General features: G+C 51.8%; 1 protein-coding gene across 2 annotated transcripts in view; it reads left to right on the forward strand.

Moving 5' to 3' along the window:
- Positions 1–16,133, forward strand: part of LOC144487547 (DENN domain-containing protein 1B-like) — a 72,367-nt gene that overhangs the window by 52,857 nt on the left and 3,377 nt on the right. For both annotated transcript variants that reach the window (XM_078205629.1, XM_078205630.1), the window contains one exon: positions 552–762. In XM_078205629.1, the coding sequence (XP_078061755.1) occupies positions 552–762 (211 nt within the window). The remainder of the gene's footprint in view (positions 1–551; positions 763–16,133) is intronic.

A 16,133-nucleotide genomic window follows, 5' to 3' on the forward strand; every position in this document is an offset into this window, starting at 1 on the left:
TGGAGTTTAGAAGGCTGAGGGGGGATCTTATAGAGACATATAAGATAATGAAGGGGCTGGACAGGGTAGAGGCAGAGAGATTCTTTCCACTTAGAAAGGAAACAAGAATGGGAGGACACAGCCTCAAAATAAGGGGGAGTCAGTTTAGAACAGAGTTGAGGAGGAACTTCTTCTCTCAGAGGGTAATGAATCTCTGGAATTCTCTGCCCATTGAAGCAGTGGAGGCTACCTCATTAAATATGTTTAAGTCACAGGTAGATCGATTTCTGATCAATAAGGTAATTAAGGGTTATGGGGAGCGGGCGGGTAAGTGGAACTAAACCACTATCAGATCAGCCATGATCTTATTGAATGGCAGGGCAGGCTCGAGGGGCTAGATGGCCTACTCCTGCTCCTGCTCCTTATGTTCTCTTCACATTTTCCTGGTCTAAACCCAGGTGAGACTTGTAAGACCCCAGTGTAGGAGCATTACATTTCCCTAGTCAAGCAATGATGTAAGGAAGCCCCTTGACCCTTTGTGTTGCTGTAAGTTATTTGTTTGTCTTGTGCAGCTCCACCTGTGGGGAGCTGGGGCTGGACAGCTCACTAGACACCATCGAGGATGAGTTGCTGGACTGTAACCTCCTGCAGGATGAGGATATGGATCTGCTAGGAGAAATCTTCGACACCCTCAGCACCCAGACTGCACACGACAAGGGTCTTCTGTATGGGACTCGCAGCCTTGACTTTTACAACTTAGATTCAACGGAGGACATCCGTAGGGTAAGGAATCCTCCAACATCGATCATGCTGATCATTTCCAAACCCAGAAACCAGGACGTGTCTGCAGTCTCCTGGAGCAATCCGAATGTACCATTTGCTTTAGTGTAAGAATGTTGTTTCTTCAAAACTTAATCCTGTCACTTGGGCAATAAATCCAAGCTGACACTCCAGTGTTGTGCTGAGGGAGTGCTGCACTGTCAGAGAGTCAGTACTGAGGGAGTGCTGCACTGTCAGAGAGTCAGTACTGAGGGTGTGCCGCACTGTCAGAGGGTCAGTACTGAGGGTGTGCCGCACTGTCAGAGGGTCAGTACTGAGGGAGTGCTGCACTGTCAGAGAGTCAGTACTGAGGTAGTGCCGCACTGTCAGAGGGTCAGTGCAGAGGGAGTGCCGCACTGTCAGAGGGTCAGTACTGAGGGAGTGCCGCACTGTCAGAGGGTCAGTGCTGAAGGAGTGTTGCACTGTCAGAGGGTCAGTACTGAGGGAGTGCCGCACTGTCAGAGGGTCAGTGCAGAGGGAGTGCTGCACTGTCAGAGGGTCAGTGCAGAGGGAGTGCCGCACTGTCAGAGGGTCAGTGCAGAGGGAGTGCCGCACTGTCAGAGGGTCAGTACTGAGGGAGTGCCGCAATGTCAGAGGGTCAGTGCAGAGGGAGTGCCTCACTGTCAGAGAGTCAGCACTGAGGTAGTGCCGCAATGTCAGAGGGTCAGTGCAGAGGGAGTGCCTCACTGTCAGAGAGTCAGCACTGAGGGAGTGCCGCACTGTCAGAGGGTCAGTGCAGAGGGAGTGCCGCACTGTCAGAGAGTCAGTACTGAGGTAGTGCCGCACTGTCAGAGGGTCAGTGCAGAGGGAGTGCCGCACTGTCAGAGGGTCAGTGCAGAGGGAGTGCCGCACTGTCAGAGGGTCAGTACTGAGGGAGTGCCGCACTGTCAGAGGGTCAGTGCTGAAGGAGTGTCGCACTGTCAGAGGGTCAGTACTGAGGGAGTGCCGCACTGTCAGAGGGTCAGTGCAGAGGGAGTGCTGCACTGTCAGAGGGTCAGTGCAGATGGAGTGCCGCACTGTCAGAGGGTTAGAACTGAGGGAGTGCCGCACTGTCAGAGAGTCAGTACTGAGGTAGTGCCGCACTGTCAGAGGGTCAGTGCAGAGGGAGTGCCGCACTGTCAGAGGGTCAGTACTGAGGGAGTGCCGCACTGTCAGAGGGTCAGTGCTGAAGGAGTGTCGCACTGTCAGAGGGTCAGTACTGAGGGAGTGCCGCACTGTCAGAGGGTCAGTGCTGAAGGAGTGTCGCACTGTCAGAGGGTCAGTACTGAGGGAGTGCCGCACTGTCAGAGGGTCAGTGCAGAGGGAGTGCTGCACTGTCAGAGGGTCAGTGCAGAGGGTGTGCCGCACTGTCAGAGGGTCAGTACTGAGGGAGTGCCGCACTGTCAGAGAGTCAGTACTGAGGTAGTGCCGCAATGTCAGAGGGTCAGTGCAGAGGGAGTGCCTCACTGTCAGAGAGTCAGCACTGAGGGAGTGCCGCACTGTCAGAGGGTCAGTGCAGAGGGAGTGCCGCACTGTCAGAGAGTCAGTACTGAGGTAGTGCCGCACTGTCAGAGGGTCAGTGCAGAGGGAGTGCCGCACTGTCAGAGGGTCAGTGCAGAGGGAGTGCCGCACTGTCAGAGGGTCAGTACTGAGGGAGTGCCGCACTGTCAGAGGGTCAGTGCTGAAGGAGTGTCGCACTGTCAGAGGGTCAGTACTGAGGGAGTGCCGCACTGTCAGAGGGTCAGTGCAGAGGGAGTGCTGCACTGTCAGAGGGTCAGTGCAGAGGGAGTGCCGCACTGTCAGAGGGTTAGAACTGAGGGAGTGCCGCACTGTCAGAGAGTCAGTACTGAGGTAGTGCCGCACTGTCAGAGGGTCAGTGCAGAGGGAGTGCCGCACTGTCAGAGGGTCAGTGCAGAGGGAGTGCCGCACTGTCAGAGGGTCAGTACTGAGGGAGTGCCGCACTGTCAGAGGGTCAGTGCTGAAGGAGTGTCGCACTGTCAGAGGGTCAGTACTGAGGGAGTGCTGCACTGTCAGAGGGTCAGTGCAGAGGGAGTGCCGCACTGTCAGAGGGTTAGAACTGAGGGAGTGCCGCACTGTCAGAGGGTCAGTGCTGAGGGAGTGCCGCACTGTCAGAGGGTCAGTACTGAGAGAATGCTGCACTGTCAGAGGGTCAGTACGGAGGGAGTGCCGCACTGTCAGAAGGTCAGTACTGAGGGAGTTACGCACTGTCAGAGGGTCAGTACTGAGGGAGTGCCGCACTGTCAGAGGGTCAGTACGGAGGGAGTGCCGCACTGTCAGAAGGTCAGTACTGAGGGAGTGACGCACTGTCAGAGGGTCAGTACTGAGGGAGTGCCGCACTGTCAGAGGGTCAGTGCAGAGGGAGTGCTGCACTGTCAGAGGGTCAGTGCAGAGGGAGTGCCGCACTGTCAGAGGGTCAGTGCAGAGGGAGTGCCGCACTGTCAGAGGGTCAGTACTGAGGGAGTGCCGCACTGTCAGAGGGTCAGTACTGAGGGAGTGCCGTACTGTCAGAGGGTTAGAACTGAGGGAGTGCCGCACTGTCAGAGGGTCAGTGCTGAGGGAGTGCCTCACTGTCAGAGGGTCAGTGCAGAGGGAGTGCCGCACTGTCAGAGGGTCAGTGCTGAGGGAGTGCCGCACTGTCAGAGGGTCAGTGCAGAGGGAGTGCCGCACTGTCAGAGGGTCAGTACTGAGGGAGTGCCGCACTGTCAGAGGGTCAGTGCAGAGGGAGTGCCGCACTGTCAGAGAGTCAGTACTGAGGGAGTGCCGCACTGTCATGGGGTCAGTACTGAGGGAGCGCTGCACTGTCAGAGGGTCAGTACTGAGGGAGTGCTGCACTGTCAGAGGGTCAGTACTGAGGGAGTGTCGCACTGTCAGAGGGTCAGTACTGAGGGAGTGTCGCACTGTCAGAGGGTCAGTACTGAGGGAGTGCCGCACCGTCAGAGGGTCAGTACTGAGGGAGTGCTGCACTGTCAGAGGGTCAGTGCAGAGGGAGTGCCGCACTGTCAGAGGGTTAGAACTGAGGGAGTGCCGCACTGTCAGAGGGTCAGTGCTGAGGGAGTGCCGCACTGTCAGAGGGTCAGTGCTGAGGGAGTGCCGCACTGTCAGAGGGTCAGTACTGAGGGAGTGCCGCACTGTCAGAGGGTCAGTACTGAGGGAGTGCTGCACTGTCAGAGGGTCAGTGCAGAGGGAGTGCCGCACTGTCAGAGAGTCAGTACTGAGGGAGTGCCGCACTGTCATGGGGTCAGTACTGAGGGAGCGCTGCACTGTCAGAGGGTCAGTACTGAGGGAGAGCTGCACTGTCAGAGGGTCAGTGCTGAGGGAGTGCCGCACTGTCAGAGGGTCAGTACTAAGGGAGTGTCGCACTGTCAGAGGGTCAGTACTGAGGGAGTGTCGCACTGTCAGAGGGTCAGTACTGAGGGAGTGCCGCACTGTCAGAGGGTCAGTGCAGAGGGAGTGCTGCACTGTCAGAGGGTCAGTGCAGAGGGAGTGCCGCACTGTCAGAGGGTTAGAACTGAGGGAGTGCCGCACTGTCAGAGGGTCAGTGCTGAGGGAGTGCCGCACTGTCAGAGGGTCAGTGCTGAAGGAGTGTCGCACTGTCAGAGGGTCAGTACTGAGGGAGTGCTGCACTGTCAGAGGGTCAGTGCAGAGGGAGTGCCGCACTGTCAGAGGGTTAGAACTGAGGGAGTGCCGCACTGTCAGAGGGTCAGTGCTGAGGGAGTGCCGCACTGTCAGAGGGTCAGTACTGAGAGAATGCTGCACTGTCAGAGGGTCAGTACGGAAGGAGTGCCGCACTGTCAGAAGGTCAGTACTGAGGGAGTTACGCACTGTCAGAGGGTCAGTACTGAGGGAGTGCCGCACTGTCAGAGGGTCAGTACGGAGGGAGTGCCGCACTGTCAGAAGGTCAGTACTGAGGGAGTGACGCACTGTCAGAGGGTCAGTACTGAGGGAGTGCCGCACTGTCAGAGGGTCAGTGCAGAGGGAGTGCCGCACTGTCAGAGAGTCAGTACTGAGGGAGTGCCGCACTGTCATGGGGTCAGTACTGAGGGAGCGCTGCACTGTCAGAGGGTCAGTACTGAGGGAGTGCTGCACTGTCAGAGGGTCAGTACTGAGGGAGTGTCGAACTGTCAGAGGGTCAGTACTGAGGGAGTGTCGCACTGTCAGAGGGTCAGTACTGAGGGAGTGCCGCACCGTCAGAGGGTCAGTACTGAGGGAGTGCTGCACTGTCAGAGGGTCAGTGCAGAGGGAGTGCCGCACTGTCAGAGGGTTAGAACTGAGGGAGTGCCGCACTGTCAGAGGGTCAGTGCTGAGGGAGTGCCGCACTGTCAGAGGGTCAGTGCTGAGGGAGTGCCGCACTGTCAGAGGGTCAGTACTGAGGGAGTGCCGCACTGTCAGAGGGTCAGTACTGAGGGAGTGCTGCACTGTCAGAGGGTCAGTGCAGAGGGAGTGCCGCACTGTCAGAGAGTCAGTACTGAGGGAGTGCCGCACTGTCATGGGGTCAGTACTGAGGGAGCGCTGCACTGTCAGAGGGTCAGTACTGAGGGAGTGCTGCACTGTCAGAGGGTCAGTGCTGAGGGAGTGCTGCACTGTCAGAGGGTCAGTACTGAGGGAGTGTCGCACTGTCAGAGGGTCAGTACTGAGGGAGTGTCGCACTGTCAGAGGGTCAGTACTGAGGGAGTGCCGCACTGTCAGAGGGTCAGTGCAGAGGGAGTGCTGCACTGTCAGAGGGTCAGTGCAGAGGGAGTGCCGCACTGTCAGAGGGTTAGAACTGAGGGAGTGCCGCACTGTCAGAGGGTCAGTGCTGAGGGAGTGCCGCACTGTCAGAGGGTCAGTGCTGAAGGAGTGTCGCACTGTCAGAGGGTCAGTACTGAGGGAGTGCTGCACTGTCAGAGGGTCAGTGCAGAGGGAGTGCCGCACTGTCAGAGGGTTAGAACTGAGGGAGTGCCGCACTGTCAGAGGGTCAGTGCTGAGGGAGTGCCGCACTGTCAGAGGGTCAGTACTGAGAGAATGCTGCACTGTCAGAGGGTCAGTACGGAAGGAGTGCCGCACTGTCAGAAGGTCAGTACTGAGGGAGTTACGCACTGTCAGAGGGTCAGTACTGAGGGAGTGCCGCACTGTCAGAGGGTCAGTACGGAGGGAGTGCCGCACTGTCAGAAGGTCAGTACTGAGGGAGTGACGCACTGTCAGAGGGTCAGTACTGAGGGAGTGCCGCACTGTCAGAGGGTCAGTGCAGAGGGAGTGCTGCACTGTCAGAGGGTCAGTGCAGAGGGAGTGCTGCACTGTCAGAGGGTCAGTGCAGAGGGAGTGCCGCACTGTCAGAGGGTCAGTACTGAGGGAGTGCCGTACTGTCAGAGGGTTAGAACTGAGGGAGTGCCGCACTGTCAGAGGGTCAGTGCTGAGGGAGTGCCGCACTGTCAGAGGGTCAGTGCAGAGGGAGTGCCGCACTGTCAGAGGGTCAGTGCTGAGGGTGTGCCGCACTGTCAGAGGGTCAGTGCAGAGGGAGTGCCGCACTGTCAGAGGGTCAGTACTGAGGGAGTGCCGCACTGTCAGAGGGTCAGTGCAGAGGGAGTGCCGCACTGTCAGAGAGTCAGTACTGAGGGAGTGCCGCACTGTCATGGGGTCAGTACTGAGGGAGCGCTGCACTGTCAGAGGGTCAGTACTGAGGGAGTGCTGCACTGTCAGAGGGTCAGTACTGAGGGAGTGTCGCACTGTCAGAGGGTCAGTACTGAGGGAGTGCCGCACCGTCAGAGGGTCAGTACTGAGGGAGTGCTGCACTGTCAGAGGGTCAGTGCAGAGGGAGTGCCGCACTGTCAGAGGGTTAGAACTGAGGGAGTGCCGCACTGTCAGAGGGTCAGTGCTGAGGGAGTGCCGCACTGTCAGAGGGTCAGTGCTGAGGGAGTGCCGCACTGTCAGAGGGTCAGTACTGAGGGAGTGCCGCACTGTCAGAGGGTCAGTACTGAGGGAGTGCTGCACTGTCAGAGGGTCAGTGCAGAGGGAGTGCCGCACTGTCAGAGAGTCAGTACTGAGGGAGTGCCGCACTGTCATGGGGTCAGTACTGAGGGAGCGCTGCACTGTCAGAGGGTCAGTACTGAGGGAGTGCTGCACTGTCAGAGGGTCAGTGCTGAGGGAGTGCTGCACTGTCAGAGGGTCAGTACTGAGGGAGTGTCGCACTGTCAGAGGGTCAGTACTGAGGGAGTGTCGCACTGTCAGAGGGTCAGTACTGAGGGAGTGCCGCACTGTCAGAGGGTCAGTGCAGAGGGAGTGCTGCACTGTCAGAGGGTCAGTGCAGAGGGAGTGCCGCACTGTCAGAGGGTTAGAACTGAGGGAGTGCCGCACTGTCAGAGGGTCAGTGCTGAGGGAGTGCCGCACTGTCAGAGGGTCAGTGCTGAGGGAGTGCCGCACTGTCAGAGGGTCAGTACTGAGAGAATGCTGCACTGTCAGAGGGTCAGTACTGAGAGAATGCTGCACTGTCAGAGGGTCAGTACTGAGAGAATGCTGCACTGTCAGAGGGTCAGTACTGAGGGAGTGCTGCACTGTCAGAGGGTTAGAACTGAGGGAGTGCCGCACTGTCAGAGGGTCAGTGCTGAGGGAGTGCCGCACTGTCAGAGGGTCAGTGCTGAGGGAGTGCCGCACTGTCAGAGGGTTAGAACTGAGGGAGTGCCGCACTGTCAGAGGGTCAGTGCTGAGGGAGTGCCGCACTGTCAGAGGGTCAGTACTGAGAGAATGCTGCACTGTCAGAGGGTCAGTACTGAGAGAATGCTGCACTGTCAGAGGGTCAGTACTGAGAGAATGCTGCACTGTCAGAGGGTCAGTACTGAGGGAGTGCTGCACTGTCAGAGGGTTAGAACTGAGGGAGTGCCGCACTGTCAGAGGGTCAGTGCTGAGGGAGTGCCGCACTGTCAGAGGGTCAGTGCTGAGGGAGTGCCGCACTGTCAGAGGGTTAGAACTGAGGGAGTGCCGCACTGTCAGAGGGTCAGTGCTGAGGGAGTGCCGCACTGTCAGAGGGTCAGTACTGAGAGAATGCTGCACTGTCAGAGGGTCAGTACTGAGAGAATGCTGCACTGTACAGGGGTAGTGAATTCCACAGGTTCACAACCCTTTTGAATTCTGTTTTAAATCTTCTACCCTTAATCTAAATCTATGGCCTCTCGTTCTAGAATGTCCAACAAAGGGAAACATCCGCTCTACGTCTACCGTGTCAATTCCCTTACGTACCTCAATCAGACCTCCTCTCATCCATCTAAACTCCAGCCAATATAGACCTAAACTGCTCAATCTTCCTTCGTAAGATAAATCCTTCATCCCTGGAATCAATCTAGCGAACCTTCTCTGAACCGTCTCTAATGCATGTGTGTCTTTCCTCAAGTAAGGGGACCAAAACTGTGCCCTATACAGTTGCAACAGCTCCTCCCTACTTTTATACTCTATTCCATTAGTCAGTGCAGAGGGAGTGCCGCACTGTCAGAGGGTTAGAACTGAGGGAGTGCCGCACTGTCAGAGGGTTAGAACTGAGGGAGTGCCGCACTGTCAGAGGGTCAGTACTGAGAGAATGCTGCACTGTCAGAGGGTCAGTACTGAGGGAGTGCCGCACTGTCAGAAGGTCAGTACTGAGGGAGTATGTCAAAATTCCACAGAAACACAGAAGCATAGAATCTCTAGAATGCAGAAGGAGACCACTCGGCCCGTTGGGTCTGCACCAACTCTCTGGAAGAGCATCTTACCCAGGCCATATCTGCCTACACCATAACATACACATTTAGCATGGCTCATCCACCTAACCTACACATTTATCGAGGTTGGGAGGAAACTGGAGCACCTGGACGTTACCCACGCAGACACGGGAGAATGTACAAACTCCACAGAGACAGCCACCCAAAGCCAGAATTGAACCTGGGTCTCTGGTGCTGTGAGGCAGCAGTGCTAATCACTGTGCCACCATACTGCCCTTTACCATATCTTTTTTTAGGTAAGGGGACAAAAACTGTATGCAGCAATCCAGGTGAGGCTTCGCCAACCCTATACAAAGCCTCCCTATTTTTAAACTCCAACCCCTTTGTAATAAAGGCCAAAATGCTGTTTGTCTTCTTAACTACTTGTTGGACCTGCCTGCTGATTTTTTGTGATTCATGCACTCGAACACCTAAATCCCTCTGCACTTCACTCAGCTGCAGTCTCTCTCCATTTAGATAATTATAAGAACATAAGAACTAGGAGCAGGAGTAGGCCATCTGGCCCCTCGAGCCTGCTCCGCCATTCAATAAGATCATGGCTGATTTTTTTTGTGGACTCAGCTCCACTTACCCGCCCGCTCACCATAACCCTTAATTCCATTACTGTTCAAAAATGTATCTATCCTTGCCTTAAAAACATTCAATGAGGTAGCTTCAACTGCTTCACTGGGCAGGGAATTCCACAGATTCACAACCCTTTGTGTGAAGAAGTTCCTCCTCAACTCAGTCGTAAATCTGCTTCCCCTTATTTTGAGGCTATGCCCCCTTGTTCTAGTTTCACCCGCCAGTGGAAACAACTTCCCTGCTTCTATCTTATCTATTCCCTTCATAATCTTATATGTTTCTATAAGATCTCCCCTCATTCTTCAGAATTCCAATGAGTATAGCCCCAGTCTCAGTCTCTCCTCATAAGCCAACCCTCTCAACTCCGGAATCAACCTAGTGAATTTCCTGTGCACCCCCTCCAGTGCCAGTATATCCTTTCTCAAGTCAGGAGATCAAAACTGTACACAGTACTCCAGGTGTGGCCTCACCAGCACCTTATACAGCTGCAACATAACCTCGCTGTTTTTAAACTCCATCCCTCTAGCAATGAAGGACAAAATTCCATTTGCCTTCTTAATTACCTGCTGCACCTGCAAACCAACTCCTTGAGATTCCTACACAAGGACACCCCGGTCCCTCTGCACAGCAGCATGCTGCAATTTTTTACCATTTTAAAAAATAATAGTCCATTTTGCTGTTGTTCCTACCAAAATGGATGACCTCACATTTACCAACATTGTACTCCATCTGCCAGACCCTCGCCCACTCACTTAGATTATCGATATCCATTTGCAGACTTTCAGCGTCCTCTGCACACTTTGCTCTTCTACCCATCTTAGTGTCATCTGTGAATTTTGACACACTAGACTTGGTCCCCACCTCCAAATCATCTATGTAAATCATAAACAATTGCGGTCCCAACACTGATCCCTGAGGCACACCACTAGTCACTGATCGCCAACCAGAAAAACACCCATTTACCCCCACTCTTTGCTTTCTGTTAGTTAGCCAATCCTCTATCCATGCTAGTACATTACCCGTAACACTGTGCACCTTTATCTTATGTAGCAGTCTTTGGTGCAGCACCTTGTCAAATGCCTTCTGGAAATCCAGATACACCACATCCACAGGTTCCCCATTGTCCACTGCACATGTAATGTTCTCAAAGAATTCCACCAAATTAGTCAAACGTGACCTGCCCTTCATGAATCCATGCTGCGTCTTACCAATGGGACAATTTATATCCAGACCTCTTGCTATTCCTTCCTTGATGATGGATTCAAGCATTTTCCCTACTACAGAAGTTAAGTTAACCGGTCTATAGTTACTTGCCTTTGTCTACCTCCTTTTTTAAACAGTGGCGTCTGCCTTTTGATTCTTCCTACCAAAGTGCATGACCTCATACTTCCCCACATTAAACTCTATTTGCCAGGTTTTCACCCAATCTGGTCCAAAGATGTGCAGGTTAGGTGGATTGGCCATGCTAAATTGCCCCATAGTGTCCCAATATATGTAAATTAGGTAGATTAGTGGGGTAAATGCATGGGGAGGTGGTCCTGGGTAGGATGTTCTGTCGGAGGGTGGGTGCAGACTGGATGGACCGAATGGTCTCCTGCACTCTAGGGATTCTATGATTCTATCTCTATCCAGTTGCAGAATCACAATATCCTCATCACAACATGTCCTTCCATTTATCTTCATATCATCAGCAAATTTGGAAACTTTACATTCTGTTCTTTCCTCTAGGTCATTAATATAAACAGTGAACAATTGTGGGCCAAGTACTGATCCCTGCGGTACTCCACTAGGTACATCTTTCCACTCTGAAAATAACCCATTTATTCCAACTCTCTGTTTTCTGTCTAATTGTAAGAAGTCTCACAACACCAGGTTAAAGTCCAACAGGTTTATTTGGTAGCAAAAGCCACTAGCTTTCGGAGCGCTGCTCCTTCGTCAGGTAAGTGGGAGTTTTGTTCACAAACATGGCATATCATAGAAATCATAGAAATCATAGAAACCCTACAGTACAGAAAGAGGCCATTCGGCCCATCGAGTCTGCACCGACCACAAACCCACCCAGGCCCTACCCCCACATCCCTACACATTTACCCACTAATCCCTCTAACCTACGCATCTCAGGACACTAAGGGCAATTTTTAGCATGGCCAATCAACCTAACCCGCACATCTTTGGACTGTGGGAGGAAACCGGAGCACCCGGAGAAAACCCACGCAGACACGAGGAGAATGTGCAAACTCCACACAGACAGTGACCCAAGCCGGGAATCGAACCCAGGCCCCTGGAGCTGTGAAGCAGCAGTGCTAACCACTGTGCTACCGTGCCGCCCCATATAAAGACACAAACTCAATTTACAAGATAATGGTTGGAATGCGAGTCTTTACAGCTAATCAAGTCTTAAAGGTACAGACAATGTGAGTGGAGAGAGCATTAAGCACAGGTTAAAGAGATGTGTATTGTCTCCAGACAGGACAATTAGTGAGATTTTGCAAGCCCAGGCAAGTCGTGGGGGTTACAGATAGTGTGACATGAACCCAAGATCCTGGTTGAGGCCGTCCTCATGTGTGCGGAACTTGGCTATTAGTCTCTGCTCAGCGACTCTGCATTGTCATGTGTCTTCCTGTTGGGGAACACTTCAGCGGTCACGGGCATTCGGCCTCTGATCTTCGGGTAAGCATTCTCCAAGGCGGCCTTCACGACACACGACAGCGCAGAGTCGCTGAGCCAGAGACTGATAGCCAAGTTCTGCACACATGAGGACGGCCTCAACCAGGATCTTGGGTTCATGTCACACTATCTGTAACCCCCACGACTTGTCTGGGCTTGCAAAATCTCACTAACTGTCCTGGCTGAGACAATACACATCTCTTTAACCTGTGCTTAACGCTCTCTCCACTCACATTGTCTGTACCTTTAAGACTTGATTACCTGTGAGGACTCACATTCTAACCATTATTTTGTAAATTGAGTTTGTGTCTTTACATGCCCTGTTTGTGAACAAAACTCCCACTTACCTGACGAAGGAGCAGCGCTCCGAAAACTAGTGGCTTTTTCTACCAAATAAAGCTGTTGGACTTTAACCTGGTGTTGTGAGACTTCTTACTGTGTTTACCCCAGTCCAACGCCGGCATTTCCACATCAGTTCTATTTAACTGCCAGCTTTCATCCATGCTAACACACTTCCTCCAATTCCATGGGCTTTTACTTTATGCACCAGCCTCCTATGTAGCACCTTGTCAAATGCCTTTTGGAAATCTTAATATACGACATCTACAGGTTCCCCCTCAACTAATTTCCCTGTTACATCCTCAAAGAATTCAAGCAAATTTGTCAAACATGATTTACCTTTCATAAAACCATGTTGACTGGGTTTGATTATATTCAGCTTTCCTAAATGATTAGCTATTTCCTCTTTCATTATTGATTCCAGCGTCTTGCCAATAATGGATGTTAAACTAACTAGTCTATAGTTCCCTTTTTGGACAAGGGCATTACATTGGCTGCTTTCCAATCTTCTGGTACCCTCCCGGAATGTAGCGTGTTATGAAAAATTTCAACCAGTGGGTCCACTATCTCTGCAGCCACTTCCATTAAAACCCTAGCATGCAGTTCATCGGGTCCTGGCAACTTGTCTGCAATCCCTGATGCACTTCACAAATTCTTCTTCCACGCTACCCTTGCCAGTTTGGTTTGTCTAATCAATGTGCAGATTAAAATCTCCCATGATAATTGCAGTTCCCTTCGAATATGCCCTTGTTATTTCCCCATTTATGCTCTGGCTTCTTGACAGGTCACATTTTGGGGGTCTATAGATTGCTCCCACCCTTGCTTCCCTGTTATTCATGATTTCAACCCAAACTGATTCTACATCACGACTCAGCACTGCTCTGAAACCTTCCTTGATTAACAACACTACCCCATCTCCTTTCCCCTTTGGCCTGTTCTTTTGGAATATTGCATATCCTGGAATGTTGAGCACCCAGTCCTGGTCACCTTGCAACCACATTTTTATAACAGCTAATACATCATACTCATATGTTACAATCTATGCTATCAACTCATCTATCTTGTTGCAAATGCTTTATTCATTCATAAAGTACATTTAGTTTTGATTTTTTACATTTGTTTACAACTCTGGATTTGCTCTCTGTTGCATATTTCTGTTCATGTTTCCTGCCGCAGACTACCATACAATGACAGTCAAGTTCCCCCTCACTATCCTGTGACACCGTTCCCTCATATACCCCTCATTTTTTAAACTTTCCATTCTTGGAACCCCCCTAGTTAGAGCTTTTGTTTGAGTCCTTGGTGTAGTATAATATTTGTATGATCTGTCCCTATCTGTAGTTTTGTGTTGACACTCAGACTGATCACTAAACTGCATCCCTTCCTTTAACTTTGATTTCCTAATTTTCCAAGCAACTGAAACCTCATCCCCACTCTTTAGTTTAAAGCCCTCTCTACTTCCCTAGTTATACGGTCTGCAATTAATGGTCTCAGTATGATTTAAGTGTAAACCGTCCCAACGGTACAGCCGCCACTTTCCCCATACTGATGTGAATGTCCCATGAACCAATACCCACTTCTCCCAACGTATTCAGCACTCTAATTTTACATACCTTTTGCCAATTTGCACGTGGCTCAGGTAATAATCCAGAGATTATAACCTTGGCAGTTCTGTTCTTTAATTTAGTGCCTGAGTCCGCAAACTGCCTACACAGAACATCCTTCCTCATTCTACCTCTGTCGTTGGTGCCTTCATGGGCCACCGCCACTGGATCCTCCCCCATCCCACCATAAGTTCCTCTCCAGCGCAAAACAGATGTCCCGAACTTGGCACCGGGGAAACAACACAGCCTTCGAGACTCTGGATCCTAGCTACAGAGAACAGTGTCTATTCCCCTGACTATACTATCCCCAACTATGACTACACTTGTCTTTTCTCCCCCCATTTGAATGGCTCCGTGAACCACGGTGCCGTACTCAGTCCACACAGGGAGCAAGAATCTCAAACCTATTGGAAAAGGCAGGAGCTAAGGCTCCTGCAGTGCTATCTGTTGGATCACTCGCACTTACACCCACCTGTCCTTGACCACTGGCCGAATTTAAGGTAGTTAATCTAACGTGTATATCTGCCTCCTGAAACAGTGTCCAGGTACCACTGCCCCCCACCTGATGTGTCGCAGTGTCCGAAACTCAGACTCCAGCCACTATTCCTCGAGCAACCACATTTACTACAAATGGAACCAGAATGGGGTCCACCAGTTCCCACAACATGCAGCTACAACACATCATCTGGCTCGCCATCCTTACTTTATTTAAAAATAAATTTAAACTGGTTTTTAGTTTTTTTAATCTGTAAAATATTCACACTCCTCGCACTCTCTTATCCTGTGTAAACGCCGCTCCCCTCGTGCTTTTATCCTGTGTAAACGCCGCTCCCCTCGTGCTTTTATCCTGTGTAAACGCCGCTCCCCTCGTGCTTTTATCCTGTGTAAACGCCGCTCCCCTCGTGCTTTTATCCTGTGTAAACGCTGCTCCCCTCGTGCTTTTATCCTGTGTAAACGCTGCTCCCCTCGTGCTTTTATCCTGTGTAAACGCCGTTCCCCTCGCGCTTTTATCCTGTGTAAACGCTGCTCCCCTTGTGCTTTTATCCTGTGTAAACGCTGCTCCCCTCGTGCTTTTATCCTACGTAAACGCTGCTCCCCTCGTGCTTTTATCCTGTGTAAACGCCGTTCCCCTCGCGCTTTTATCCTGTGTAAACGCTGCTCCCCTCGTGCTTTTATCCTGTGTAAACGCTGCTCCCCTTGTGCTTTTATCCTGTGTAAACGCCGTTCCCCTCGCGCTCTTGTATCCTTTGTAAACACCACTCACCTCACGCAGTTTTACCGTGTAAATGCCGCTCCTCTTGCGCTTTTATCCTGCGTAAACGCTGCTCCCCTTGTGCTTTTATCCTGTGTAAATGCCACTCTCCTCGCACTCTTCTATCCTGTGTAAACGCCGTTCCCCTCACGCTCTTGTATCCTTTGTAAACACCACTCACCTCACGCAGTTTTACCGTGTAAATGCCGCTCCTCTTGCGCTTTTATCCTGTGTAAACGCCACTCCTCTTGCGCTTTTATCCTGTGTAAACGCCGCTCCTCTTGCGCTTTTATCCTGTGTAAACACCACTCTCCTCGCACTCATCTATCCTGTGTAAACGCTGCTCCCCTCGCGCAGTTTAACCCTGTGTAAACGCCGCTCCCCTCACATTGTTTTATCCTGTGTAAATGCCGTTCCCCTCGCACAATCTTATCCTGTGTAAACGCCACTCCCCTCGCACAATCTTATCCTGTGCAAACGCCGCTCCCCTCGCGCTGTTTTATCCTGTGTAAACACCACTCCCCTCGCACAATCTTATCCTGTGTAAACGCCGTTCCCCTCGCGCAGTTTAACCCTGTGTAAACACCGTTCCCCTCGCGCTCTTTTATCCTGTGTAAACACCGTTCACAGTCTTGCTGCAACTGTGCAAGGTACTGATGAGACCACATCTGGAGCACTGTGAGCAGATTTGATCCCCTTATTTAAGAAAAGATATTATTTCATTGGAGGCAGTTCAGAGGATGATCCCCAGTAAGGAGGGATTGTCAAATGAGGAAAGGTTAAACAGGTTGGGACTCTATTCATTGGAATTTAGAAGAATGAGAGGTGATCTCATTGAAACATACAGGATTCTTAAGGGGCTTGGCAGGGTAAATACTGAGAGAATGTTTCCCCTCATGGGAGGGTCTAGGACCAGAGGGCATAAACTCAGAATAAAGGGGTGCCAATTTAAGACTGAGATGAGGAGGAATTTCTTCTCTCAGAGGGCGGAGAGTCTTTGGAACTCCTTGCCACAGAGAGCTGTGGGGACAGAGTCACTGTGTATGTTTAAAGCTGAGATTGATAGTTGATCAGTAAGAGAATCGAGGGTTATGGGGAAAGGGCAGGAACGTGTACATGAGGAATGGCAGAACAGACTCAAGGGGCCGAATGGCCTTTTCCTATTCCTGATTGCCTTATTACCTG

Source organism: Mustelus asterias, unplaced genomic scaffold (genome assembly GCF_964213995.1).
Source record: "Mustelus asterias unplaced genomic scaffold, sMusAst1.hap1.1 HAP1_SCAFFOLD_863, whole genome shotgun sequence".
NCBI lineage: Eukaryota > Metazoa > Chordata > Chondrichthyes > Carcharhiniformes > Triakidae > Mustelus > Mustelus asterias.